Source organism: Propithecus coquereli, unplaced genomic scaffold (assembly GCF_000956105.1).
Source record: "Propithecus coquereli isolate 6110/MARCELLA unplaced genomic scaffold, Pcoq_1.0 Scaffold27, whole genome shotgun sequence".
In the NCBI taxonomy this organism is placed as follows: Eukaryota; Metazoa; Chordata; class Mammalia; order Primates; family Indriidae; genus Propithecus; species Propithecus coquereli.
The window spans coordinates 9558126-9584579 of NW_012148285.1; the positions used below are offsets into that span (position 1 = coordinate 9558126).

Sequence of the window (26454 nt, forward strand, 5' to 3'; positions counted from 1 at the left end):
TTTCATTTGCTGAATCTGTGAGCCTTGGCTTAGAGGCACCACTTGAGAAAGAACCTTCCTTCCATGCCTGGGCCTTGGCAGGGCTTTGTGGGAACTCTTCATCAGGGACCAGGGCAGGCACTGGGTGGGTGTCCTGGGTGCTGACAGACTGTGACTGAGCCCCTGCCTTGGGCCAGCTCTGTGCAGGGGCAGAAGAGACAAGAGCCCCACCTGATCTGTGGGACCTCCTGGCCAAGGAGCCCAGCGCTGATCTAGGTCTCAGTTTCTTCATTTATTACATGGGATTCACCAGAGTACATTTCTCTCGTGTTCTTATGGGGTTGAGATGACCCTGCTCCTCCACTGTCCTCTCTGCTCTTCATTTCTTCTGAAATACTTGGCCTTCAGCCCAGAAGGAGCGTCCCCTTCCCAGAGAGAGCCCTTCCCGGCCCCCACGCTGCCCAGGGTGTCTTTGTCGTAAGCGTGGAAGCATGCAAGCAGGACCGGCTGTAGAGTTTGTTGGGACCTCTTGCTCCAAAATTATTAAGAATGTTAAGGTGGGGACAGCAGATTATCACACAGTCCAAGTGCAGACCCTCTGTGATGGCTTAGCTTGCATGTCTGTGAAGTGGCTTCTGCCCACAAAGGCCAGGAAGACCTGGGTGGGTGGGGTGGGGTCAGGTCGTGGCGGGGAGGAGGGCCCGGAGCACAGAGCCCCGAGCACCGAGTGGAGACTGCCCAGACCCGGGCACCCTTGCCTCCCCTCTGAGGCCACCCTGTGCAGCCCCAGCCTCGTGTGGCCCTAGTGTGCCAGGTGGAAATTGTTTGTTTATTAGTAAAATCTCTTTCTTAACCCGTAGCAACTAATTCATGTTTTGGGACAGTCCTGTGAAGGCAAAATTAAGCACGTGCTCTGGAGGGTGGCATCCAGTGTGATTAGTATTTACACGTTGACCTGTGTGGTCACTGGATTTATCTTTGTCTCCCTCACTGGCCTGCGATCTCCACGAGGGCCACAGCGCTGACAATTTGTGTTCATTGTTATGTCCCTGGCCCCTGACACCATGCTTGGCAGGTTGTAGGTGCCCCAGAAATAACTGCCAGGCTTGCGTGGGAACACACTGAGTGTAGTTTTTGGACCTGCTTTTCGCCCGCTTAATAATAACAACATCATGAGCATCTGTCTTATTACTGAACGTGATGCTATGTGTGAAGCCTTCGAGACCATTTGCTCATGGTCACCGCTCAGTACAACGTTAGCTCTCTGGATGGTGGCGCGTGGCTGTTGCGTATGCCGTGGGGTCGTTTCTGAACAGGTGAGGACAGCACACCTGAGTGTAGATGTTTTCTGTTTTCTCAGGATGCCAAGTTCGTAGAGGAACGAAGAAAGCAGCTCCAGAATTACCTGCGCAGTATCATGAACAAAGTCATCCAGATGGTCCCCGAGTTCGCTGCCAACCCCAAGAAAGAGACTCTGATCCAGCTGATGCCCTTCTTTGTGTGAGTACATGCGGGGCCGTGCTCCGCCGGGCCGCCCACCGCTGCTTTCTTTGTCTCTTTGGAGGTGCCCTAGACCCAGGGACCCCAGGTGTGCTCCAGGAGCTGTTGTAGGTGCTGAATTGGAGGCTCAGTCTTAGCACTTTTGAGTTTCCCAAGGCTCATGAGAGAGGAGGTCTGCAAACGAGCATTGTTGATTAGAGGTTCGCAAATAAATTGAGGGCTCTGCGCTTCTGTGCTTTCGTACACTTTGTTCAAAGGAAAGGTTCGTTTGCTGTACAGCTCACAGGTGTTCCGAAACTAGAATGATCTGTGTCGGTGTTTCTCACGCTTGGGCAGTGAACCCAAGGAAAAATTCTCACAGACTCCCACCAGTGTGGACTGAAATTATTTTGGTGTTAATATTACTTAAATGTGAACAAACTTAAAACTAGGTCTAACTTCCTTGCCTTTGTATCTCTTCTAAAAGTAAAAAATATTTAAAAACGTTTATACGTTACACACTTACAACATCATTACAATTTAAAATTGTCAGTTAACATAACGGACGCTGCTGTTCTTCTGAAGCTGCGTCTTTGCTTACGATGGTGGATGGTGTCTTCTTTCACGCTTGCCACAGGCCACGCCAGTGTCTGCGTGCTGACTCCACCCAGCTGTGGTTCTCTGGTCCCATTGCTGGGAAGCGTCTATTTATGCAGCACGGTGGGGCTGGCGGCTGCCACTGTGGCGTCACTGCCTCATCCCTGGTTAGTCCTCTCTGCTCTACTCTCTTCTCAGCCGGAAACACGTTTACATCTTGGGAATTAGTGGAACCAAAATGACGAAGCACTACTTGGTTTTCATAGAGTCTTCAGGTGATCCGTAATGTAACTACGCTACTTCTAAAGTATTGTCATCGTAATAGACACAAAATGTGAAACTCCAGAGAGGAAACCTGTGGGATTTTTCAAGAATGGGTTGGGATTCCTCATTTGAGGAGCCCTGGTCTGGGTCCGTGTGATTTACTGGGATAAAAGAAAAAATAACGTTTCCCGTCACTGTAGCTCTTTAAAATGGCACAGGGCAGGTTTGGGGATGCGTTTCATTCCCGTGGTGATGCTGTAACTCAAAACTGGGCCTTATTTCTGCTTCTCCCTGTGGGGGTGTGCTCAGCATTTCCATGTTGAACTTCCAACCAGACAGACATGGGCAGCTGCCTCATTCCCTGCTTAAGTCCTTTGAAATTGTAGCCAAGATGGTTGCTTAGGTTTGTCTAATTGTTACAGGACTTTCGTGACTAGACGTCCTTGTATTGTGCTGCCTGTGATAAAAGCTGCCTTTTTTCCCTGAACAAAAGCCACTCTCTGGAACACTGTCTTTTCCTTCTACCCAGTCATTTGTGGTGCCAGGGCCTTGATCTCAGTGTTTTGAAATGGCCACAGTAGCTCCCGAGAGGAGTTCTCGTTCTTTTGAAAGTAGCCCCCTGGCCCGTGGTGCATCCTGGGAATTGGCCACTCACTGAGTCGTGTGCGTTTTGGCCAAATCCCCTGGTGAAGACGGAGTTAGTGAGTTGGTCCTAAGATGCTGATGCCGAGAGTCCGAGGATGCAGTGCTGCCCACGCAGACTAGTCGGGACCCTCCCGCCTGGCCCTGGCAGCCCAGCACCTCCGGTCGAGTGTCTACCAAACATCAGTCTGCCGAACTGTAAAAACCGCATGTTAATGCGAGGATTGTGGCGTGTTGTGCAATCTCAGCTGCACTGGTCGCCGTTAATCAGTGAGGAAAGGGAAACCTTTTGTGCCTAATTAGCACAGAGAACGTAAGGTTCAATTTATGGGCCTTAAAAACCAAAAAAGTTTGATAGGAAATGGTGGCGAATGACACAGTATCGACACTGGAATTTTGACTTAACATTGGTCTAGATCTTGGTTTAAATGCCCTCTTCTGCTTTTTCTCTTCTGAGCAAGATGGGATTGTAGTTGAGAGTTTGCAGATTGTTGCATTTGGGGGTAATGGAAGGTGAGCTGCGGACAAGTTTGCCCTCCATGTGGTCCCATCTTCGCCGTGTGCCCGCAGAAACCGGCAAGACTGGAGTCTTGGCTGGAAAGCTTAGCCTAAGAGATTTCTGGTTAAAAAACAAAACAAAACAAAAATCTCTTGGCTAAGGAAACAACCTCCCCCAAATATAATTGTTCTTATAAATCTTGACTTATGTTCCTTGGGTCTTTCAGATGCTGATTCAGGGTTCTGAAGGTCCGTTTCATCACCGCACACGGGCGCTCTCCTTAGAGAACAAGTCCATTCGTGTGCGGTGTGCCCGTGTGCTGAGCACTTCCTGTGGGTGCCGGCCTCATGTTCCTCCCCCTTCAACTCATCTCATCTTCCCAAGAGCCTCTTAGGTGGGCCAATATCACTTTATTAGGTAGAATTTTGCCAAGTTGCCATTAAAATGACGATTTTGCAAGGTTTCATGATATTTCGTAATTATAACAATTTAATTATATAAATATAATTTTTCATCATACTGATGAGGAAAGCAAGGCTCAGAGCGGTTACCTGGCTGATCCCAGGTTCGCCCACCCAGCACACAGGGAGCCTGGGCCGTTCGGTGCCCTAGCCCATGTTTTGGGGCACAGGTGGCAAACCTGCAGCCTGTGGATTCAGCCTGGTCCCTGACTTGTTTTATTTGGCCAGCACAGTGGGGTTTTGTTATTTGTTTTCCTTAATTGAAGTACTTGCCAACATAAAAAGATTTGAAGGTGTCAGAGAAAAAGTCCAAATGTCACGCTTCTCTTGAAAAATCAGAAGAATTGGTCACACTCTACTGCAGTTGGGTGCCCGTGTGTCCACCGAACCCCCATCCTGTTATCTCCTGGACACTGAGCCAATTTCCGCTGCCACGAGTCACTGCTCTGTGGCCGGTTGTCTCATATGCTCAGGTGCTCGCCTGCTCACATGACTGCCTGGTAGTGCGGCAGACACTGGAGTTGCAGTCCTGGCTCTCATGCGCTGCTCACGCTGCCCCTGCAGTTCGGTTTTGGATTTGAGGACACTCATGTTACGTAGGATGCATTTGGCTTGCATGCTGTGCTCCTGTCTGTATGTTCTAGGGCTAGTCCGCTGTGAAACTTCAGTACTGGTGGTCGCGTTCCGATCTAAGGGGCGGGAAGGTGGGCAAGGAAGATAAAAGCTAGTGGGTGGAATTAGCTTCTGTTTTTCCTTAAAACTTTTGGGCTTATGCACCCCGAACTTCAGTATTAGACAGGATCTGCTTCTGCACACACTTTTCCACTTTGTGTCCATGTTTCACTGTGTTCTGCAAGGGGCGTGATGACTTCTAAGTACTCTGCCATCTGCACAAATCTGAGAGTTGAAGAATCAGCAGGTTGACTTTTTTCTCCCAATCTCTCTGTGTCCCGTTGCTGCCTTTGCTAATGCCAGCAGCAGCTCTGAATTGGAAAGTAGGCCGGTGGGAAGTGGGACGTTTCTTTTCTATTTTGAACTCCATATATCAGCGTGGCCCAGGTGGAGACCAGAGCCTGCCCGCCCCCCAAACAGGGAGCAGATGAATGCCAGCCCCCCAACACCCCCTTTTGGGAGCCCCGTGTTGCTTGTATCCTCTGGCATTTGGTGGAAAGGTGGTCACAGAGATGTGACACATTGCAGATGGTAGCAGACACACAGGGAAGTGTCAGGTACTGTTAACGGAAAGAGGCTTGGACTCCAAGAATTCGCTCTGTAGAACCAGGACCGCAAATTGGTGACAGCTTCAGTGATTTGCTGTGCGGTCGTTTAGCACATTATTAAAATGTTTTTCTGCAGAGTAATTTATTCTTGGGAAATATGTTCTGCTGCTCCTTGAGGGGAGGGAGAAAGTCAGGGGTGTGGAAGGCGCGGAGTGATGTAGGTCACGGCACAAATTCCCAACTGGATTTTCAGCAGAAAACGCGGTCTGTGTTTCCCACCCGCCCCCATTTGCTGCTGCATTTACTCTTAAAGTTGTTAAATGTATTTTTTTTTCTGAAATATGAGCTGCCATGTTCTCCCAGTGAGCAGGTTAAGTTTAGCTCAGGGATGAAATGCCCCGACCCGTGTCCTGCCAGGGACCACGTGAACCTAGGCTGAGACCTTTGGCTTTGCAGGCTGCTGCTAACAGGAAGCTCACAGTTCCCACCCCCAAGAACTTTTGACTCACAGTGCTTTTGTGGACTGGCCAGAACCTTCCAGGCTCCAGAGTGCTCAGCATTGCCTGGTTGCCAGAAAGGAATGCAGGTGCTATTCAGGATGTCGCAAACATGTAGGCAGACTGGTTAGGTGTGGACGGTGTTCTGAAATGAAATGTCCCCGTCGGTGACTTTCAGTGGGTGAGCATGGCCCCGGGGGGCACATTTCCAGCTCCTCCCTCTTGCATTTCTCCTTGGCCGGCTTCACTGATTTCCATCAGAGGCAGATGAGTTTGAGACCCCTGGTAGCCAAATGGAAAGCATGGAGATTTCGGAGTCAGCGATGGTCCCCAGCTCTGCCACTAAGGAGGAGAGTGACCTTGGGCAAGGGTTCAGCCTCTCTGAGTCCTGGTGTCCATATGAACTGGGAAGAGGAGTACTGACCTTACTGATATACTGGGGTATTAAATGAGATAATCTGCGTATGTGTGATTAGCACGGCGTCTTCTGTGTGTCCTCTGTGTTAATGAGAGGGTGTCCTGAGGAAGGGGAGGAGGAGAGAGTCCTTACAGAAACCGTAGGGACATTGCTCTCTGCCTCTTCATCCGTCCATCCATCCATCTTTACAGGTGAAAAATTAGAGTCTCAGGATCTTTACTTAAGGTCACTCTGAGAGGAAGTTGCTGCCCTGTGCTGCCCTGAGATATGGGGACTAGTTAGTACACAGTCGGTGCTCATGAAACAGCAACTGCTTTATAGCATGAATTATTCTTAAAGTCAGTCTCTCTCTCCCTCCCTCTTTCCCCACCCCTCAATCCAGATAAAGTGATTTGGGGCCTGCACTAGGTACCAGGTGAAACAGCTGGGTGCTGCCTTTCCAGGAGGCAGAGAGGCCAGTGTGGGCCCAGGTGGCTGCAATCCCCCCTGGGGGCCAGGCCTGTCCTGCAGGAAAAAACCTCGTTCCTCAGAAGCTCATTACCTGAAGGCCCCTCCTCTGGGGACCCGCTGCCCTGTGGCCTGGAGAGGTCACATGCAGAATGCCACTCCATCACCTCCACCCGCCCCGCCTGGCTGTTTCTGAGGCTGCTATGAGGGGACACAGCAGGAGCACAGTCCCCAGGGTGCTGGCCCTCCAGGCCCGAAGGGCTCCCACCCAAGGAGATCATAAGGGATTGCTCTTTTTGAAAATGACAAGGATGGCAGCTGCTCTTTTCTAACATTCGGAGAGCCCCCGTCCCCTCTGCCCCCCCAAATCACAGTAATTGTGCTTCTTGTTGCGCCACCTCTGTTGCGTGGGGCTGGAGGTCAGTTCCACAGGAGGAGGGAGGAATGGGGAAGACGTGGGTGATGGTGCAGCTTTAATGTATTCTAGAAAATGTGGGGGAATCTGGGGCAACTCCAGGGACGTGGACACAAGGTACATGTCCCCCAGAGGAGCCTGTATCCCACAAATGTCTCTTCTGTCCACTCACCATTATCCTAGCACCTGCTGAGTACTCTGCAAGCCCTAGGGATATAGCGGATAACAAAAAAGAAAAAACCCAGCTTTAGGGCATAGGGGAGAAGGAAAATGGGCAAACAGACATGTAAATATACTGCAAACGACAGGGTCTTTGAAGAAAACGCAACTGGAGGCTGGAGAGCCACACGGCTGGTGGTCCCATCACGTGGCTGGGAACAGCCCCTCAGAGGAGAGACGTGGATTTCTAGGGGGTAGGGGAGCAGTCAGTGCAGGGCCCTGAGGCAGGGCAGGTGGGCGTGTCCGAGAAGGCCAGCATGGCCAGAGGCTGGGCAATGAGGTTGGCGAGGTCCCCAGGGGCCGGCTCAGGTAGGGCCTTGGAGGCCACGGCAGTGACTTCTTTCTGGGTGGGAGGGGAAGCCGTTGGAGGGTTTGGAGCAGGGTGTGATGTGACTCGGTTTATGTTTGAAAACCTCACTCTGGATGTGGTGCAGAGAGTGGAATCGGAGAGGGACGAGCCGGAGGCTGTTGTAAGGCCCGGGCAGGAGGAGTTGGCCTGGCTGGGGCGATGAGAAGGCTGGGTGCAGAGCGACTGGATGGATGTAGCAGTGGTTGTCGGCTGAGAGGAGAAAGCATCTCTCGCATGCCCGGCATCCTGCCAAGCCGGGCAGATGCAGAGACGCCCCAAGCTGCTCACGGTTTGGTCTGAGGCAGTAGGCAACCCCTGCCAGCATTCATTAGGCCCCTGGGCTGAGCGGGGAAGTCAGTAGGGTATTACACAGATGAGTGAGGCGTCATCCTAAGGCAGCCTGCCCTCCCTCCCTCCCTCCCTCCCTCCGTCCCTCGAATGCCTGGCCGTGTGTCACACTGCGGGGTTTGGATCCCAGCTGTGCCACTACCTGGCTGTGTGACCTAAAGCAAATCACTTAAGCCCTCCTGGGCCTCAGTGTCTTCATCTGTACAATGGGGATAACAATAGCATCTACCTCGTGGAGTGGCCATGGGCTTACACCGTGCATATACATCAAGCTTTTAGAACAGCACCTTGCAGGTAGTAAGCGCCGCGTGTATGTAATTGTTTCTTCCAGGAGAAAGGGAGCTTGGAGGAAGGAGAGTCTGCGGAGCAGACATTTTGGGTGAAATGAAGAACTTACGGTGAAAAAAAAAACCCAACACCACAGAGAGATATCACATGCGGAAGCAAACGGCACACCTTGCCGTGCATACCCACCCTCCCCCGTGATCACCGTCAGCTTTCTCGGGTGACTTTGCAGGAATCATCAATGCTCATGTACGTTAAATACAAACCCTACCTACTGTTCTGCAATTTGCTTTCTTTAATTCGATAAAGCTGGTACGCTTCTTTTGAAAGGCACATGGCATCTACCGTAATGGCTGTTTCATAATTTATTTCACTATTGCTCTGCTTGAATATTTGAGAGGTTTCCAGATTTTTCTCCCTCACACAGTGTAGCCTGGAACATCTCAATAAATACACATTTCTACAGGTAAGTCTGTAGGATTGATTTCTAGAAGCCGTTGTGTCTCAGAGGGTGTGTGGGTTTTTAATATTGGAAGATATCACTAGACCCCACCCTTTTAAACCACTCCGATATGCAGGATTTTGACAGGGACAAAAGGGTTAGCCGTTCTTTCCAGGTGTGCAGAACAGCTGCAAAATGCAGGGAGCCCCACGCCATCCACTGTGGCTGGAGACCAGGGCACTTGCCCCCATGCTCAGGGTGCATGGGGACGCGCGGCAGGGACCCAGGGTGGAGGTCTCTGGGGATGGGAGCCCTTGCAGGTGCTTGAGCTCAGGGCTGCGCCGTTGGAAGATCGCGCGGGCACTGGGTGGACAGTGGATCGGTGGGGAGACGGGCTAGGGTGCCTTCATAATGGCCCAGAAAAAAGGCAGGGAGGCCCGAACCAGACAGCCAAGAGGAAAGGGGGACGTGGATTCAGAAGACCATGCCGAGTGGGGAGGCGGAGGGCCCTGCTCAGAGCCTGGTGTGCGGCACCGTTGGATCCTCACAGCAAGGTGATAGGGGCAGCATTGCCACCCTTTGGGGACGAGGAGTGGGTGACAATCGAGCAGATGACTAGGCAGCCAGCTGGCGATGGAAGGGAGGCGCCAGGAGATGACACCGAGTTCTCGGTGCCCAGTATCTGGGTGAGGGAAGGTCACGAGGACACAGAGTGGGAAGCTCGTTTGGGAGGAAGCGAGGCGGGAGGAGACATTGGGTGCGGACCCCGGTCTCTGTGCGGTCCTGAAGGCAGGCCCAGAGCCAGGCAGGAGAGTGGCAAACATCTCCTGGGACTTTATCCTCTGAGCTGGCTTCAGGTGGCACTTCTTTCCTCGTGTTTCTCAGGAAATGTGTGTTTTTCTGAATCTCAGATCTCAAGAAAAACCAGTTAAGAAATCAGGGGAAAGATATTATCATTCTTCTGCAAAAAGTAAGGTGTAGCAATCGGTGTTCCCCGTTTGAAGGAGTCCACGCCGACAAGGCAAAAGCAGGAAGCGCCAGCACAGGGAGGCCCGGGCCAGTGTTGGCGGGAACCGGGCAGGAGCACGTAGGAGAGAAGTGGTCACGATCGCGTTAGTCAGCGCTGCTTGGAGCCGATGCCGTTTGCAAGAGTGTGTTCACGGCTCTGCTGCAAACAGTGAGTCATTCTGGCAAATAAGATAAATACTAATATTAATATATTTATGTGAGTAGTATACTTCATGTGAGCGGCCTTCCAAGAACTAAGTTTGGGAAGAACAGTAAGTCCTTCAGCTGCAGTGGGGACACACGGCTCTGCGCGGAGCTGTGAACCTGAACCTGGGAGTCTCGCGCCGCGCCTTGTTCTAGGGGCACCCACCAGCGTGCCTGGTGTTCCCCGGCGTTTGAATATTCGCTGTATGCTGCAGGTCTCTGTAAATACTACCAAACTTCATGTTTCTTACTTATTAAGCAAATGATGATATGTGTGTGAAGAATGCCAGTAATAGTTTAAGAACAGCTACGATTGGGGAATCCCAGAGAACTCCCGGGAATGTTTACTTGGCCATCTTAAATCCCAAAGAGTCACCTCTTTCAGGAATCTGGGAACACTCTTTGGGATATGATTACGGAAGCACAGAGGTTACAGAGGTGAGGAGGGCACCCAAGGAAAGGGGGGAGCCAGAAGAGGTGACGGCCAGGGATGGAAGTTGGGGACGTGGGCGGGGCCTGGAGCGGCAAGGCAGAGGGAGGCCGGAGAGCCGGAGAAAGGCAGGTCAGCCTTTCCAGGGGAGCCGGTGTTTCCTGAGGAAACCTTCCTCTGCATGAGGAGCTGCAGAATTAACACCTAGTCCCAGAGCATTAACAATAGCAAGCTGTCCTCCGCCACTGCCAAGTTGGAGCAGGTGGCACAGCACGGCCGTGGTGGCACCCCTGTCACCCTCGTCAGTGGGGAGAGTGCCGTGGGCAAGTCATTGAGGGCAGCAAAGGGGAAGCAGCGGTGCCTTTACAAGCCCCAGCCTGAGTCACATCTCCAGTGGGGACAGGGCCAACTGAACAGTTCCGCTTAGAAATGCAGCCGCCTTTGCCGGGCAGGGCCTCTCTCTGGACAAACCGGATTCTGGAACTGGCAGCTGTCTGAGGCCTGGGGACTGTTTTGCAAAACAGGGCAGTTGATTCTGATGCAGAGCACTTTGCACAGTGTGTAGCTTCTGCCCGGAAAGTCAGCTCTGGTGACTGTGAGGCCAGTACCTGTGGCCCTTTGGGTCCCGGGGTAATTTAGATCATATGGAGGCCATTTGAGCTTGTGGAGTCTTTGGCCCCTTTTCTGATATGTTGATGCTTTTCTGGACACGACAGGAGGCCAAACGCTGATGTTGCCCCCAGCGCAAAGTGACCACGGCCAGACCTGTACGAATTAGAGGGGAAGCCCCTTTCTGCCACTGTAGCCTTTTGTCACTTCCTTGCTTCCTTACCCTCATTGTTACTAACCAGGCGTATTATTTATGGAAAGGAGGCACCTCCTCACCGGGACCGACACCCCTAATTAGAGCACGTCTGCCCGGTGGGAGGCCTCCCGACTTTTTGTGATCTCCCGGCGCCGCGTTTATGGATGCCGGCTCCTGTCCAGCAGCGACAGAGCAAACACTCCAAATTTACGTCTGTCAACTGGGGGCGAATCCAGGTGCCTGTAGGGTCCGGGCAGGTCATGTAAGTGAATAAAGGCCCTGCGGTGACAATGGGGAGGGGTGTGGAGTGGTGCTCATGGGCCCTGTTTCAAGGGATCAGCTGCTGCTCACCCAGTGACTCTTGCTATGTGGAACCGCGGGTTGCCAGAAAAAAGTCTTTGAACTTTTCAAGAGATGGCAGAACCCCACATCTTGATATAGAATCTGATGTTTAAATAAGTTGGGAACTAATTTGTTCGTGGGCCAAACAAAACATCCATGGGTAGCACGTGGCCCGTTGCTCGTCAAAAGCCTTCAGGGCAAAGCGGTTTGCCGTGCACGCGTCTGCCTAACATGGGGGCAAGGCGGGGTGGGGGACACTCAACCCTGGCAGCCCGAGGACAAGGTGTCGAGCGGGGCAGCTCCAGCACCAGGCCTCGGGACAGAGTGGCCCCTGCAGAGTGTGGGCCCCTGAGAAATGGGTTCGTTGGAACAACCCCCAGGCAAGAGACATCTTCTCTTACTCGAGCACAGCCTGCACCTTCCACAGGTGCCTGTTCCCAGGCGGGGCCTCTTTCACCAGCCAAATGTCCTGTCCTTCTGGGCAGAGCGACTGCCTGAGTGTCCCGCATCTTCTGTATGGCAGCTTTGTTTGCTTCTTGTCCTGTGTGTGGCCAGCAGCAGAGCTTGGTTACCTGTGAGAAGAACACAGTCTATTTTTTAGCAGCTCACCAAGGAAAGTGGGTCCTAGTTGTGTCTATTCAGGGGAATGAGTCGCAGGTGATTGGGGTGGGAAGGAAGCCTGGTATTCTCACCTGTTAATTTCAAGAAACTAATTCTGTTCATGGGTAAAGGACCTGCAGGGGTTTCGTGCAGAGTGGCTGCCGTAGGGCCTGTTGTCATGTCTTCCCTGGGGCTGCCTCTCCCCCTCACTCGCTGCCCCTGCCCTGCCACACCCTGGCGGGCTTCCTTGCACCCCTGACCCTGTGCTGCTTAACTGGGGGAAGTTTCGCCTGATTCCCCGTGCCAGGGACAGCTGGCAATGAATGGAGACATGTTTTGGCTGTCGAAACTGGAGGACAGCGCTTCTTGAAGCTGGTGGGTGGAGGCCAGGGCAGCCGCTGAACACCCCCCAGTGCCCAGGACGGCCCCTCCCCCACAGCAGAGAATGATCTGGCCCAAAACGTCGGTGGCACCAAGGTTGGGAAACCCTGATGCGGCCTGAGAAGCTGGCTCATTGGATCTTGTGTAACCAGCTGCAAACCTCTGGGGCTCTCTGGTCAAGAGAGAGGGAGAAGAAACCAATGTGTATTTAGCATCTGTGAAGTGCCAGGTATTGGGCCGGGAGCTTTTCTTTTGTTAAGTTCTCACGTCTCCCTTTTGAGGTTGGTATTATTGTTCCCTTTGTGGCAGATGAGGAAACTGAGCCTCGAAGAGCTCAGTGACCAGCCCGTAGTCTCCCAGCGAGGTGTGGCGGAGCGGGGAGCGTGAGCTGAGTTCATGCGATTCCGAAGTCTCTGCTGTTTGTCACTGTCACACCAAAGTGAAGCACGTAACAGAGCACTCCTAGATACCCTCAGGATTGGCGATTTCTAAGTACCGCATTTTACCTGTGGGCCCTCTGTGTCCCTAAGAAATGAAGTCTGGGCTTTGTCACACATCATCGTGGGACATTGCCTCTCCTCTGGAGGTCCCCTGAGAGTGGGCTGCAGCCACTGGTTTAAACCCGCCCCTGCTCCGCCTCTCAGGGCGCAGATCTGCTGGGGGCAGCCTGCTGTTGGTGCTGTCCAAGGTCTTGGACCCATCTTCCCCTCTTCGGGGTTATCTTCCAAAGTAAATGTTGGAGAAAAAGCTAGAAAATGGGGCTGGGGAGGGTTAAGGAACTTCTGAGAGCTTTGACCCAGCTGAGAAAAGGGGTCTTTGATAGCTGTTCAACTCCCACTCTGACCCATCCCATTCCTAACTGCTTTGGTCATGAGACAGCCCCTCTTATCCCCACTCATCTAATGGGCCCGGGATGTTTGGTTGTTTTTTTCTTTTTGAGATGGGGTCTTGCTCTGTCACCCAGGCCAGAGTGCAGTGGCACGATCGTAGCTCACTGCAGCCTTGAACTCCTGAGCTCAAGCGATCCTCCAGCCTTAGCCTCCCGAGTAACTGGGACTACAGGCGTGCACCACCACACATAGCTAATTAAAAAAAAAAAAAATTGTAGAGACAGGTCTTGCTATCTTGCCCAGGCTGGTCTTGAACTCCTGGGCTCAAATGATGCTCCTGCCTCGGCCTCGCAGAATGCTGGGATCGGGCAGGAGCCACTGCGCCTGGCCTGCCCAGGAGGTTTTAATTGGACCAGAAAGAAGAGTGAACACAAGCCCAGCTTTGGCCCAGACGTGCTGTCCTTTGAGCACACAGTCTGCCGGCTTAGCAGGCTCCTCTGAGATAAAGCAGGTCACGGATTGCTGAGTAAGAACAGGATTCCACGTTTTTATTTCTCTTTTTCGCACGTGAGAACTTGCTGTGACAGAGTCATGGATGTTTTTCTCACTGGCTCGTTCTGGGAAGGCAGGTTGAGACATCACTAATGCAACGGAGGCAAGCTGTGCTGTTGGGGTTGGGATGAGGCGTGTTTTATGGTTTTCGTGTTAAAGGCATGAGCAGACTGGCATCACTGGTAAGAGAAAGGGCCACCGTGATGCGGGCCTGGGCTTGACTCGAGGCCATGCTGCTCACTATCTCGCTGATCTCAGAGTAACCCTATAAGGGCGTTGTGCCTCGATTTCCTCATCTGTGAAACGGGACTGATAATAGGCCTCACCTCAGAAGGTGGAAGCACTTAACACCAGGCAGTAATAACAGGGATTACTTTTGTCGTTAGCAGGAGTGTGCTCAGCTAATTCCTGGGTTCCTTAGGACCAGGGAAGAGCTTGGCATTTTGAGGGGCTCGGGGCATGAGGGCGGGAGGAGCACCCAGCACGCACATCCACTGGGGACGGGTAAGGGACCATAGAGATTTCTCCATGTAGCTCCAGCCGTGGTCTCTCTCTTTCTTCCCAGATATTGGTCAAGCTGATCTGGGAGGCTGAGGCGCGAGGATCTTGTTAGCATGAAGATAGCATCCCCGTGGCCAAGCCCAGAGACCCGACTGCAGAGTGTCCGGGTCCCCCACATAGCGGACCTTCTTTCACCTCAGTAAACTCAGTGTGGCGGCTGGCCACACTGCAGTGCATTATGGTCATAAGCCAAAGCTCCGTTATTAATTTCTTAAAGGATTCAAACGGCAGCTTGATACATAACAGAAGAGGCAAGACTTTGAGTCAGACAGACCTGGGTTCGAATTCCAGCTGTACCGCCCAGCAGCCTTGACCTTCACCTCGCTCTGCCTCAGTAGCCCCATCTTTCAAACAGGGCTGGTGGCAAAGACCTCGTAGGCTTGCTGGGCGGAACAAAAGAAACGTCACCTACTAGGAGCATCTCACAGGGAAGCTATTCTTATTGCATGTTTTACTGCTTTGTTCAGACTCTCACTTCAATCCCAAAATGATTTGAGCTGGCAGCTTAGATATTATTACAATTCCTTGCCCTACTTCCTGTCTTTTATTTTTAAACATTGGAGCATCTGAACATTTAGTTTGGAGAAAGGGAAGCAGATTAGATAATTTGGGCACAATAACCTTCATCTGATTTGCGGTTCATAAAAAAATAATGAAATAATATCAGAGAGGTATGGCTATAACACAAGAAGCTGACTGCCCTTTACAGACCAAATTGCCTTGTCCTGCCAAAGTGTAATTGATCCTGGTGAGAGCTTCCTTCTCAGTGGGTCAAGCAATTTCACAGCTTTCTGCATTTCCCCCTGCACTTTTTAAATGATGTCTAGGAGCGATTCCTGAGAATGGTTACCTTACTCGGTTATCAGTTATTTACTGCCACGTTGATGCTGGGGAACAGACATGCATGATACTTTGGTGGTGCATGATACTGAAAACATACCGCTCGTGTGTCGGCTTGATGGGCTCAGAGGCCCAGCTGGTGTTGGCTGAGCTCACGTCCGCGTCCGGGGACCGGCTGGCTGGCTGCTGGCGCAGGGTGGCCTTGACTGGGCATTGGTCCACGGGTCTCTCATCCTCTTACCGGGACGGGTGGGCTGGTCTGGGTACGTATGGCAGGGAGCAAAGCCCACTCACAAAGGCACGTTCCGACCGTGTCACGTTGGTAACATTCCATTGCCAAGGTGATTCACAAGGCAGAAGCCAGACCCAGAGCAGAGGGCACCACAGAGTCGCCTGGCAAAGGATGGCACAGAGAGGGGCGAGTGATTGGAGCCATTTGCGCAGCTACCACAGATGTTCAGTTGTTCTAGGTCGAAGGAGAGAGGGTGTCAGTGGGCACGCGGCACAGCTCTGAGGTTCTAGGGCAAATGATACCGCAGGTGGGGGCAGGGGAAGGCGGACCAGTGGTTAGAGCCCAGACTGTCCACAAACCAACGATGGGGGCTGGGAGGGGTCATCCCCCTGTATTTGGGGATAGAGCCAAGTTAGTACCTTTAATATATGGATCAGATCCTGCTGGCCTTGACTGAGAAAGAAGTTTTTTAATTAACAAACAGTAAAATTGACTTTGCTGCTGTTGTTCACTTCTGTGAATGTTAACCCATGTGTAGCTTAACTAGCGTCACAGTCAAGATGCAGAAAAGTCCTATCACCCCAAAAAGCTTCCTTGTGTTGTCCTCTGTAGCCTCACCCTCCTCCAGCCCCAAGTTCTTTTCTCCATCCCTACGGTTTTGTCTTTTCAAGAATGTCATGTAAAATGGAACCCTACGGTGAGTAACCACTTCTTTCCCTCAGCACGGTTCCCCTGAGTCGTCCCAGTTGTTGGTGTACCAGCAGTTTGTTCCTTCTTATTGCTGAGTAATAGTCCATTTTGTGAACGTACACAGTTTATCCATTTGTAAAAGATACTTGTGGTGTTTCTAGTTGGCAGTTTTGCATAGAGCAAACAGAACCATTGAATGCAGGAACAAAAGTGTTCATTTCTCTAGGATAAATACCTAAGTGGGGTGGCCGGACCCTATAGGAAAGGTAAGAAACCGCCTCGCTGTCTTCCAGAGTGACCGCACCACCAGGCATTCCCACCGTCAACGCGTGAGAGCCAGTTGCTCTGACCCTCGCCAACATTTGGTATCGTCACGACTTTTTATTGTAGCTGCTCTAAAGGATGCATGATAGTGTTTCATCATGGTCTTAATTTGCATTAAGGGTTAGGGGTTGCGGTTAGGGTTAGGGCACGTCCCTAGTGACTAATGACCCTGACTTTTCACGTGCTTGTTTTTCTTCCACATATCCTCTTTGGGGAACCGTCCAAGTCTTTTGCTCATTTTCAAAAATTGGGTTGTTTATTGTTTTCCCGTTGAGTTTTGAGAGTTCTTCATGTATGCTGGGTACAGGCCCTTGGTCGCATGTGTAATTTATAGATATTTTCTTCCAGTCTTCAAGTTGTCTTTTCGTTTTCTTAGCAGTGTCTTTGGAATAACAAAGCTTTTTAATTTTGACAAAATACAGTTTATCATTTTTTTTCTGTCTGGATCATGCTTTTGGTGTCATGTCTAAGAACTCTTTGCCTAAACCCAGGTCACAAAGATTTTCTCCTAGGTTTTCTTCTTAAAGTTGTATAACTTTATATTTAGATCTGTGATTCATTTTGAGTTAACTTTTGTAGAAGGTGTGAGGTTGGGTCAAGGTTAACGTATTTCCCATGGCTGCACCCCTGTTCAGGGCCAAGTGGAGAGAGGACAGAAAGAAAAAGAAGCATTGTGGGTTTGTCCCCCCCTCTTGGGACCACAGCTTTTCTGATCGAAGAGGAAGATTTTCCCTGTATTAATTTCTTATTGCTGCCATAACACACTGCCACAAACTTAGTGACTGAAAACCACACAGATTTATTTTTCTGAAGTTCTGGAGGCCAGAAGTCCAAAATCAGCCTCACCGGACTGAAGTCAAGGAGTTGGCAAGGCTGGCTGCCCCTGGAGGCTCTAGGACAGAGTCTTTTTCCTTGCCTTCTAGAAGCTGCCCTCATTGTGGCCTCTTCCTTGCTTCCCAACCTCTGCTTCCATTGACTGCTCTGACTTGGACCCTGTGATTACGTTGGGAAAATCTCATCTCAAAATCTTTACTGTAATCCCAGCTGTGAAGTCCCTTTGTCATAGCAGGTGGCACAGTCGTGGGCTCCAGGGATTAGGATATGGACGTCTTCGGGAGCCACTATCCGCTGTACCACACCCTCCCTCCGAGTTTTAGGTGCTTGAGCACTGCTGCAGGCTGAGGCTGATAGGGGCAAAAAAAAGGGAAAGGAAGGAAAAACAGGTACCCCCACGCTTTCCGAGCTTGAGGGGGTCCCTTTGCCACTCCTTGAGCCAGAGCTGGAGCACTTCTCTGGGAGTCCTCTCTGTCCACCCCCTGTCCACTTTTGCGGTCAGGCCGCCTTGAGTCTAGGCTGCAGGGCGCTAGAGAGAAAAAGGCGGTAAACTCGCTGCAGGTTTGCCAGGACATAGATTCTACTTGTCTGCCCAAGCCACCTGCTGTTGTTTACTTTCCTGAGTCCCCAAGTAGCTGCCTCGTGTGTTCCCCCCGGGATTTCTAGCTGCGCTGGGTGGGAGGCATGACGGGAGGACCACACTCCTTCATACGCAGACCTGGAACTCCTCCCTCAGCATTTCCTACCTGAAGTATTATGGAATAGTTGTGCACGTGAGGAATGACCTTGCTGTGTAGCTATGTATTATGTCAGGGAGTGACTGCTGGTTATGGGGGAATATTACTAACAGTTGTGCTGGTCGGCATTAATTTCCTTATTTAATCTCCACAGCACTCCCTGTGAGGGCAGTTACCGTGTTTAGGCCCATTTGACAGATAAGGAAGCTGAGGCTCAGAGAGGCTGATAAACTTGTCAAAGGACCCACACGCAGTGCGTGATGGAGCCAGGATCTGAGACCCAGGTCCGTGTGAGCCAGAGTCCCAGGTCATGACCACTCCAGCATGGGATTTTAACCATCCACCCCTGTCAGGGACTGCCGGACCCCTCTCCACCGCCCGACCTCTCCCCTGAGGCCAACTCTTGGCCACTTCTCTGTCTGACTTTGCAGCATCTTCTTTTGGCCAGCTCCTGCACGACGCTGCGCTGGGCCCTGTCACCACCACCCACATGGGAATGTGGGTCCCTCTTTTTCATCCTGTGACCATGTCATTCCCTCCGCCATGGCAGCCAGTGCCTTGTGCTGACCTGTGAACGTGTATTTCTCATTCCCACGAATGGGAATGTCCAGAGGGCGGGGGCCTTGCCTCTTTCCCTTCCATCCCGACTGTAGCACAATGCCCGGAAAGTAGCAGGTGCTCAGTGGGTATTGATCGTAAAGAACCAAAAGCTATTTTCCACTGATTGCCTGCAGGAGGTATTAGGGCCCAGACAGGATGTTTGATCATCTAGGCAGACTTGGCTTGTCTGATGAATCCAGAAGGGCTCATGGTTGTGATCCCACTTCTGTTTTCTCTTTTCTTTCTTTTTTTTTTTTTTTTAGTTAGTGTGGCAGAGATAGCCCTAATCACCAGTTAGCCCAATTGTACCATATTGTCTCTTCCCAGACCAGTCCCTAAATGGAGCCACCATTTCAGATTCAGGCACTTTGCCTGGGCTCCTGCCCTGTGTCAGGCCCCGAGCCAAGTCTGTCACACGCAGCTGTCATGTGATCTGCAACTCTAGGAGAGGTCGGACCCATTGTTATTTCCATTTTGTAGTTGAGGAAATCGAGGCGTAGAGAAATTGAGGAATTCGCCCACAGTCACACAGCTGGTAAGTTTTAGAGCTGGTGTTTGAACTTGGGTCTAGCTCCTAAAATTTCTGCTATTGGAAATTTTGTTTGTGTTCGGAGTGTGGGCTTTGGGGCCAGGCTGGTGTTGGCCTCAGGTGAATGATGCCGAGAGGTTGAATGATGCCAAGAGGATTCTGTTGGTGTCGTTCTCCAGCATGTTCTGTCTAGTGGCAAGATGGCTCCTGGCAGCTGTGGACCTTGATGGGCCCCATAGATTCAGGGCCTGAAGACGAAACATCCTTCTCACAAGTTCCTGTCAAAGTCCTAGGCAAGGACCTTGTTCCTCACGTCTTTCCTGATAGCTCCAGCAGAAATTCCAGGGACATTCTCATTGGCCCAACTTTGGGCTGTGAGCCCATTCGAGGCAATGACTATGGCCCGGGGCATGGAGTACCTTAATTAGCTAAATCTGGGGCAAAGGGGTGGGACATTCAGCCCTCCCAAACTCATGGACTGAACATGATTGATACAGGAGTGGGGGGACAGTTCCCTGAAAGAAGGGATGGTGGGTGGACAAACATATGCCTGTTTTGTGGGGTCTGGTATACAGCTGTCAGCAAAGCCCCAGCCAACCGCTACGGCAGGTTGTTGTGTAAGAAGCTTGTGACGCCCTTGGCCCAGCCTTCCACGCCCACTGAGCCACGAGATCACGCCTCTGTGCAGCATCTTGCGCGCGCCCCAGTTCATCCTCCTGGCGGAGTGGGCAGGCCGCTCCAGCTCTCCCGGCAGGTGCCATCTGTCTCCAGACGTGCTCGCAGCCTGTGCTCCACGAGGCCGCCGAGTCGGAAAATCCTAATCGCGATGAATTAGTGAAGTGGGGTTGCAAGGGGTTCGATCAGGGTCGTCGAGATTTTCTAAGATGTCTCTGGTGCTCTGGCGTTTTCTCCCAGCCTGTGAGGTGGAGACTCAAGGGGCCATGTTTGTACTTGGAAGAGAGGAGTCAATGACGAAAGATCCTCTCACCAGGCTGCACGAACCCGCACGTTCCTTCATCCTGGATCGCCAAGGGCAGAGTCCAGCGCTCCGGTCATGGATGAGGAGCAGATCCAGTGTGGGGGGCTCGGCCCGGGTCACTCTGAGCGTTAAAGGCGGAGGTTCTGGCCCCTAGACCCTGCTCGGCCTCGCATGTTGCGGAGCCCCAGGAATCACTCCGGCTCTGCCAGCAGGAGCAGAGGCCTTCCAGCAGGTTTGCTTGCTCAAGGCTGTGATGGAAACAAGTTCCCTGTCGTAGAATTTTCAAATTAGGCCGTGTCACTCCCAGGGGAGGGGGAGGGGAAGCGTGCACATCAGTGGGGGCCGAGAGCCGCGGCAGCCGGTTCCTCGCCACACCCAGATGGCAGCTCGCTGTCACTCGTGGGTGCTCTGAGCACTGCCCCCCAGGCCTGAGGGCCACGGCGCCCCCGTCACTCAGGCAGCATCAAGGAGGGCAGACCCTGGCGCCACGAGGCCGAAGATGTGGGACAGTTGGGGAGGGGAAGTGATGCTGGCGCGTGGGAAGGAGTCGCGGGACTTGTGTGTGACACGTTAAGGGTCTGTCATCTGTGGGGACTGGCAACTTTCTTCCCATACCTTGTCTCGTCCTGACGAGGCTGATTTCCTCACTGGGGTCTTGGCAGAATCGTTACATGGGGGATTCTGGAACGTTCTCCGGATACCCCAGTACGGGGTCCACTCGTTCCGCTGGCGTTTATTAACCAGGGTCCTTACTGACTCCTGTGTCGGGCCCTGGGGTCCGCGGGTTCACCTCGGATTTCATTTTCACCTTAAGGCAGCCCTTGAGAGAGCTACTGCTCTAGTATCTTCCCTCACCGTCCTTTCAATAGGGACAGGAAAATTGGGCCCAGAGAGGTGAAGATACTTGCTCTGGGTCACACAGCTTGGGAATTACGGAGCCAGGATTCCAAAGCCCAAGCTCTTAGCTGCTGCTTCTTCCTGCCGAGTCATTCAGCAAGAATGTTATCAGCACCATCTCTTGTTCACATCATTTATAGATGAGGAAACCGAGGCCCAGAGAGGTTAAGCAACTTGCCAAGTTCACACAGCTAGGAAGTGGCAGACCTGGGCTTTCATAGCTCTGTGAGTGTCCGCAGCTCAGGTGTGCTCTTCCCACTCCCCTGCCGGAGCTACTGAGCGCAGACTCCCTGCTGGCCCTCAGAGAGAGCGATTAGCAGAGAGGAGGAGGAGGGGCGGGTAATGACAAGGACAGGGTCCCTGCTCTCAGATCGCTCTGCAGAACATTGTTAATTGGTTTGCCACGTGGGCCTATTTAAACGCGAAAGACCACCAGTGGAAGCAGGAGTGACACTCCCAGTGCACACAGTTGGTGACAACTCACTGCCACACACCAGGTGCACAGTCACGTTCCTAGCTGGGTCCTGCTGGCTCTGTGCCCTAGGACTGTTCCTCCCGGGGCTCACGGGCTGATACAATCCCGGCAGCTCTAATGTTGCAGCCTTGGCGAGACCGAGCCCTGCCAGAGACTGTGTGTCCTGTCGCGACAGCTGCCGGGGCCTTTGCCAGCCGGGGACTCGCGAAGTTTGAAATAGACCGAGGCACCCGCATCCTCTGGAATGCAGACGCGCAGAAGCAAAGGTCAGGCTGTCTCCTTCAGTTCTCTGGGCCCTTGCCCGGCCTGTAGCCCCCAAGCAAGGGGAGTGGCTGCTCGTGCGGGGTGGCTGGCAGGCGGTGAGGCCGGAGTCGAGCCTGGGGTCTCGGAGGTCACTGTGAGCCTTCAGGTTTAAACTGAGGCCGAGCGGTGGCCGCGGACAAGCAGCTCTCCCCATTAGGAACGGGGGCCCTTCGGCCCCTCAGTAGACACTGGGTGCCCACTGGGGCGGGCTGCACGGGCAGGCGAGAAATGATCCTCAGCTGAGCCCGCCGGGTCCTGCAGACACCAGGCCAGGTCTCCACTGCTGCCGCCTCCAGCTCCCAAATCACTTAGCTGTGTGACTCTGGACAACGTATCCTCCTCTCTGCACTTCATGTTTCTTCTCAAAGTGGAGCCGATAACACCCCCCCTCGCAGCGTGGTGACGGGGGACCGACAGGGACACGGGGACTCAGGCGCACGGCGGGTGCCCAGTGCGGTAAAGACAGGTTTCCATTTTCCAACCTCTGCGCAACCCAAGGAGGATGATACGAGTAGGATATAAATACCAGCTTGATCGATCGGTAATTATAAACAATTACCAAGAACAGGGGGAAAATCTTTATTTCTTAATATGTATAGAACCGCTGTGATTAAAGCTGTTGTTTTGACTAGAAAAGTAAGAAAACATGATGAGAAAATTACAGAGACATTGAAGCACTAGCTACCTTCTGTGCAAGTACATTTATTAAAGGAAATTTTTAAATATAAATGATCAGAATTGCTTTCAAAATATGTGAAAATAAAGGGATTAAGTTTAAACAGTAACAGGTAAGATGGGGCTGGGTTGGTCCTCCCCAGGGTCTGTCCGAGTTCCAGGTGTGAGCAGGGGTGACGCGGAGGACATTCCTCAGTCCCTCCATCTCACCCTCTATTCCCCTGCTGAGTACTTATTGTGCACCTACTGTGTGCTGGGCACCATTGCAGATGGTGGCAGTTCAACAGCAAATAAAACAAGGGGCAGATAGACACTGAGTGGACAAGGAGACACACGTCACATGGGGATTCCTGTGGAGAGAACAGGAAGAAAGGTCGTCATATGTGGAGGAGACGCCAGGTGGAGATGTGTTACTAGTGGTTGCAGAAGGCCACAAGGGTAGTTTGACATGGCGTGAAGACCTAAGGGAATGAGTCAAGCAGAGGAAACGGCAGTGCAAAGGCCCTGAGGCTGATAGTACGGGGCCTGCTTGAGATCCAGCAAGGAAGCCAAAGGAGCAGGGGTGGGGGACACTGGGGGTGCCTGGTCACATAGGGCCAAGGGCCTTCTTTCCCTGGCATCCCCCTCCCTCTGCCTGCCTCAGGCCCAGCAGGGTGCTGCCAGCTGCCCCACGCCAGGCTGCTCGGGGTGCTCCCAGGCTGCCTGCAGCTGGAACCGCAGCCAGCGCAGCTGGGGTCGCTCCCATCCCCGCGGGAGCCGGGCCTGGCATGGCCCCCTCCTTGGTGCAGCACCTGCGCACTGCAGCTGCGTGTGCAGCGCGCACACCTGGGCAGGCTCCGGTTCTGAAAGGGCCGAGCAGCGTGGCCCGTGGGGGAGAGGGCAGGGTCCCAGCCAAGATTCCGTCTACCTCGAAGCAAGTCCCCGAGGAGGGCGTGATCCTTAGACTCTGCCTGCTTCGGCCCCTTCTCCCTCGGAGGGCACGTTCTCGCCTTCAGTTTGCCTGTTCTTAACACCCTCTGGGGGAGAGTGGGCTCCCTCTCCCAGGTGGCGGGGGGTGGGGTGTGCAGGGCCACCGTGGGAGTCGGGCTGGGGTTTGGGGACCATGGAATCAGGGCCCCGCTTTCCACCCCTGACTGCCCCTGTCTCGCTGGTGACCTTGCCACTGGGGGCCTCCGTTTTCTCGTGTGTGGTTCCCAAGGCTGGACCCCCAGCAGTGCGGATCTGGCCCGTGAGTTCCCTCATTGTGCTGGAGACAGGGCGCCCAGTCCGGCACACGTAGGCCCGCTGTCAGGGAACTCAAGGCCAGCAGTGGGGACAGTCGGCAAGTGACCAGTGAAGGGAGAAGATAATTAGCGACGACTGCAGTGAAGGCCAGGAGAGTGGCGGTGCGTCGTGGTCCCCACGCCCACCCGGGGCAGTGACTTGCTAGGTGGCCTCACAGGACTCAGGGCACAGTCCTGCTCACGGCCATGAGTTAGTGCAGCAAAAGGACGCGGCGCAGGCTTGGCAAAGGGGAGGGACGCGAAGTGGAGTCCAAGAGAACCAGGTGCCAGTGTCCGGTGTCCTCTCCCAGTGGGGTCTCGCAGACGCACTCAGCTGTCCCAGCAAAGCCTTGTGAAAACAGGTGTGAAATGTCACCACCCACAGTGGCTCACTGGAGACTCGGCACCCAGGGTGTGCATTAGGGGCCGGCCCCGGGGGCTGACGGGGTGGGCGGCCTCGGGGATCATGCAGCCTGTGGTTAAGCAGGTAGGTGCAGCGATCAACCCGCCTTCCTTCCGCTCCCCGCTCCGCCGGACTTGCACTCTGGGACCCGAACTGGTTGTTTAACCTCTCGAAGCCTTCGTTTGCTCATCTATTAAATGGGACTAATGACACTTGCCTCGTAAAACCGCTGGATTAAACGTGGGACTGTGGTGGAGGGCTTGTACACAGGAGCGGATGAATGGTGGCCGGGAAACTGAATGGCCCACTTGCGGGGGCAGAGCAGTGTCCCCGTCCCCACGCTGAACCCCAGCACCGGTGCTGTGTTCCATGGCAGAAGGGAAGGATGAGGCGTGCCCATCAGCTGAGCTCAACACAAGGTCGTCATCTTGGATTCTGAGTGGGCCCAGTGTAGTCACAGAGGCCTTGAAAGTGGAATTGGGGGGCAGAAGGTGGGTCAGGGAGATGCTGCGTGAGGAGGAGCCATGAGCCAAGGGATGCAGGTGGCTGTCGGAGTTTGGAAAGGCAAGAGGAAACCTCGATGGTAGCACAGTGACCCATGCTGGAGTCCTGACCTCCAGAGCTGGGAGAGAACACACGCGTGTTGTTCCCAGGCACTGAGTTAGTGGTAGGTTGTTACAGCGGCGATAGGAAGTGAGCACGGATCAGTTCCTCTGCCTGGGTCACGCGGTCTTCCTGTCCGAACAGCCTCTCCCTCCCCTTTGCAATGCCCCCACTTTCCACGGCCACCTTCTTTGTAACCTGCCCCCAGCTCCCCGCCACGCTGCGTCTCCGTAGCAGGTATTGTGCGTCTCTCGGACGGCACCGGCGCTTCAGGGGGAGCGGCCATGGTTTGTGTCTTCTCTGGACTGGGCACCTTGAGAGCGAGGCCCTCTGGGAATTACCTCTGGTGCCTTCCGTGGGCTTTCCATGATGGTGGCTTCCCCGTAAGCCACATAAATTCACCAGGCCTGTCGACTCTGCCGAAGCCCCACGGCAGAGCAGCTACTCAGGGGCCACCATCGGTCCACTCAGCCAGAATCCAAGACAGTCCAGTTTAAAACCCAGAGCACGGTGGGGGTACTGCTGGTGGGGAGAGCAGGTCCCGGACTCAAGAGCACTGTCTGGGCTGAGCCTCGGCCACCAGGGCTTCCCAGGGGGCGTCTGGCTCTGTCCGGCTCTTTCTCAGTTCAAGTCTCCAGCCAGGGGCCTTGGGGCGCCCTGAAGCTGCCAGCGTGCACGGACGTTGGGTGTTCTCCAGCACCTGCTGTGGCCAGGCTGCTGCTCGCCTGTGGTTTTGGTCTGTTGGGAACAGCAGAAAATTGAACAGGTGATCTAACGACAAGTGGTCAGTACAGGCTTCCCGGAAGAAGGAACAAGTCACAGCATCTGGGCAAATGTCCCCATAAGGAGCCTAGAGAGAAAGTGGGGCCAGGAGAGAGTGGGGGACAGATGAAGGAACATCTTGGAACGTGTGGCCACACTTGGAGCCAGGTCGGCATCTTTGGCTTTATGTTAAATCGTGTAATTTCTGTGGACACGGCAGATGGAAATTTTGGGGCGGCATTTTGACATTTCACTGAGTAGCTGTCGTTGTCATAGTATTTGCCATTCATTGTCTATGCGGGCCAGGCCCGCGCAGATGCTTGTATTCATTCTCACACAGCTGGCAAGGGACAGAGTGTGGTTCAAACCCAGGACCCCAGCCCTAAGGCCCACGGTCTCTACTGCACCGTGTGGCTGTTCACCTGTGAGGAGGCAGCCAGAGAGGGTTTAGACTAGAACAGAGGTCAGCAAACTGCATCTGTTTTTGTAAATAAAGTTTTATTGGAATACAGCCACTCCTGTTCATTTACATATTGTCTACACCTCTGTCCTGCTACAAAGGCAGAGTAGATTAGTTGCAACAGAGACCGAAGAGCCTCCAAAGCCTAAAATGTTTGCAATCTGACCCTTTATGGGAAACGCTTGCCAACCCTGGGACTAGAATACTAGGGCTCATCAGTATGTGTGGATTTGGAAAAATCTCCGTGGTATATTATTAAGAGGAAAAAGTAAGGTGCACAAGAAATTTCTATTCTGAGAAATAACTATAAGAAACATGTAAGCATTATAAATACACACAGCTGTGTATACATAGATGCTTCCACTTCCCTATGCCATGGATAGCTCTAGAAAGGTACATTAAAAAATGATAACCGTGGTTTCCTGGAGGACCAGGGTAGGGAGATGCACTTTAACTCTGTGTGCTTTTTTTTTTTTATCTTGCACCACTTTCTGTTACCTATTCAAAAAACAGCTGAAATAATACAGTTCAAGTAGTATATTGAGGCTGAAGAGCTGAGATAAGGAAGATGGAGG

At 52.9% G+C, this 26454-nt stretch overlaps 1 protein-coding gene across 1 annotated transcript in view; it reads left to right on the forward strand.

The window, feature by feature from the left end:
- The window catches only part of SNX29 (sorting nexin 29), a 496896-nt gene that overhangs the window by 463179 nt on the left and 7263 nt on the right, over positions 1-26454 (forward strand). The window contains exon 20 of the mRNA XM_012647575.1: positions 1340-1479. Coding sequence (XP_012503029.1) covers positions 1340-1479 — 140 coding nt within the window. The remainder of the gene's footprint in view (positions 1-1339; positions 1480-26454) is intronic.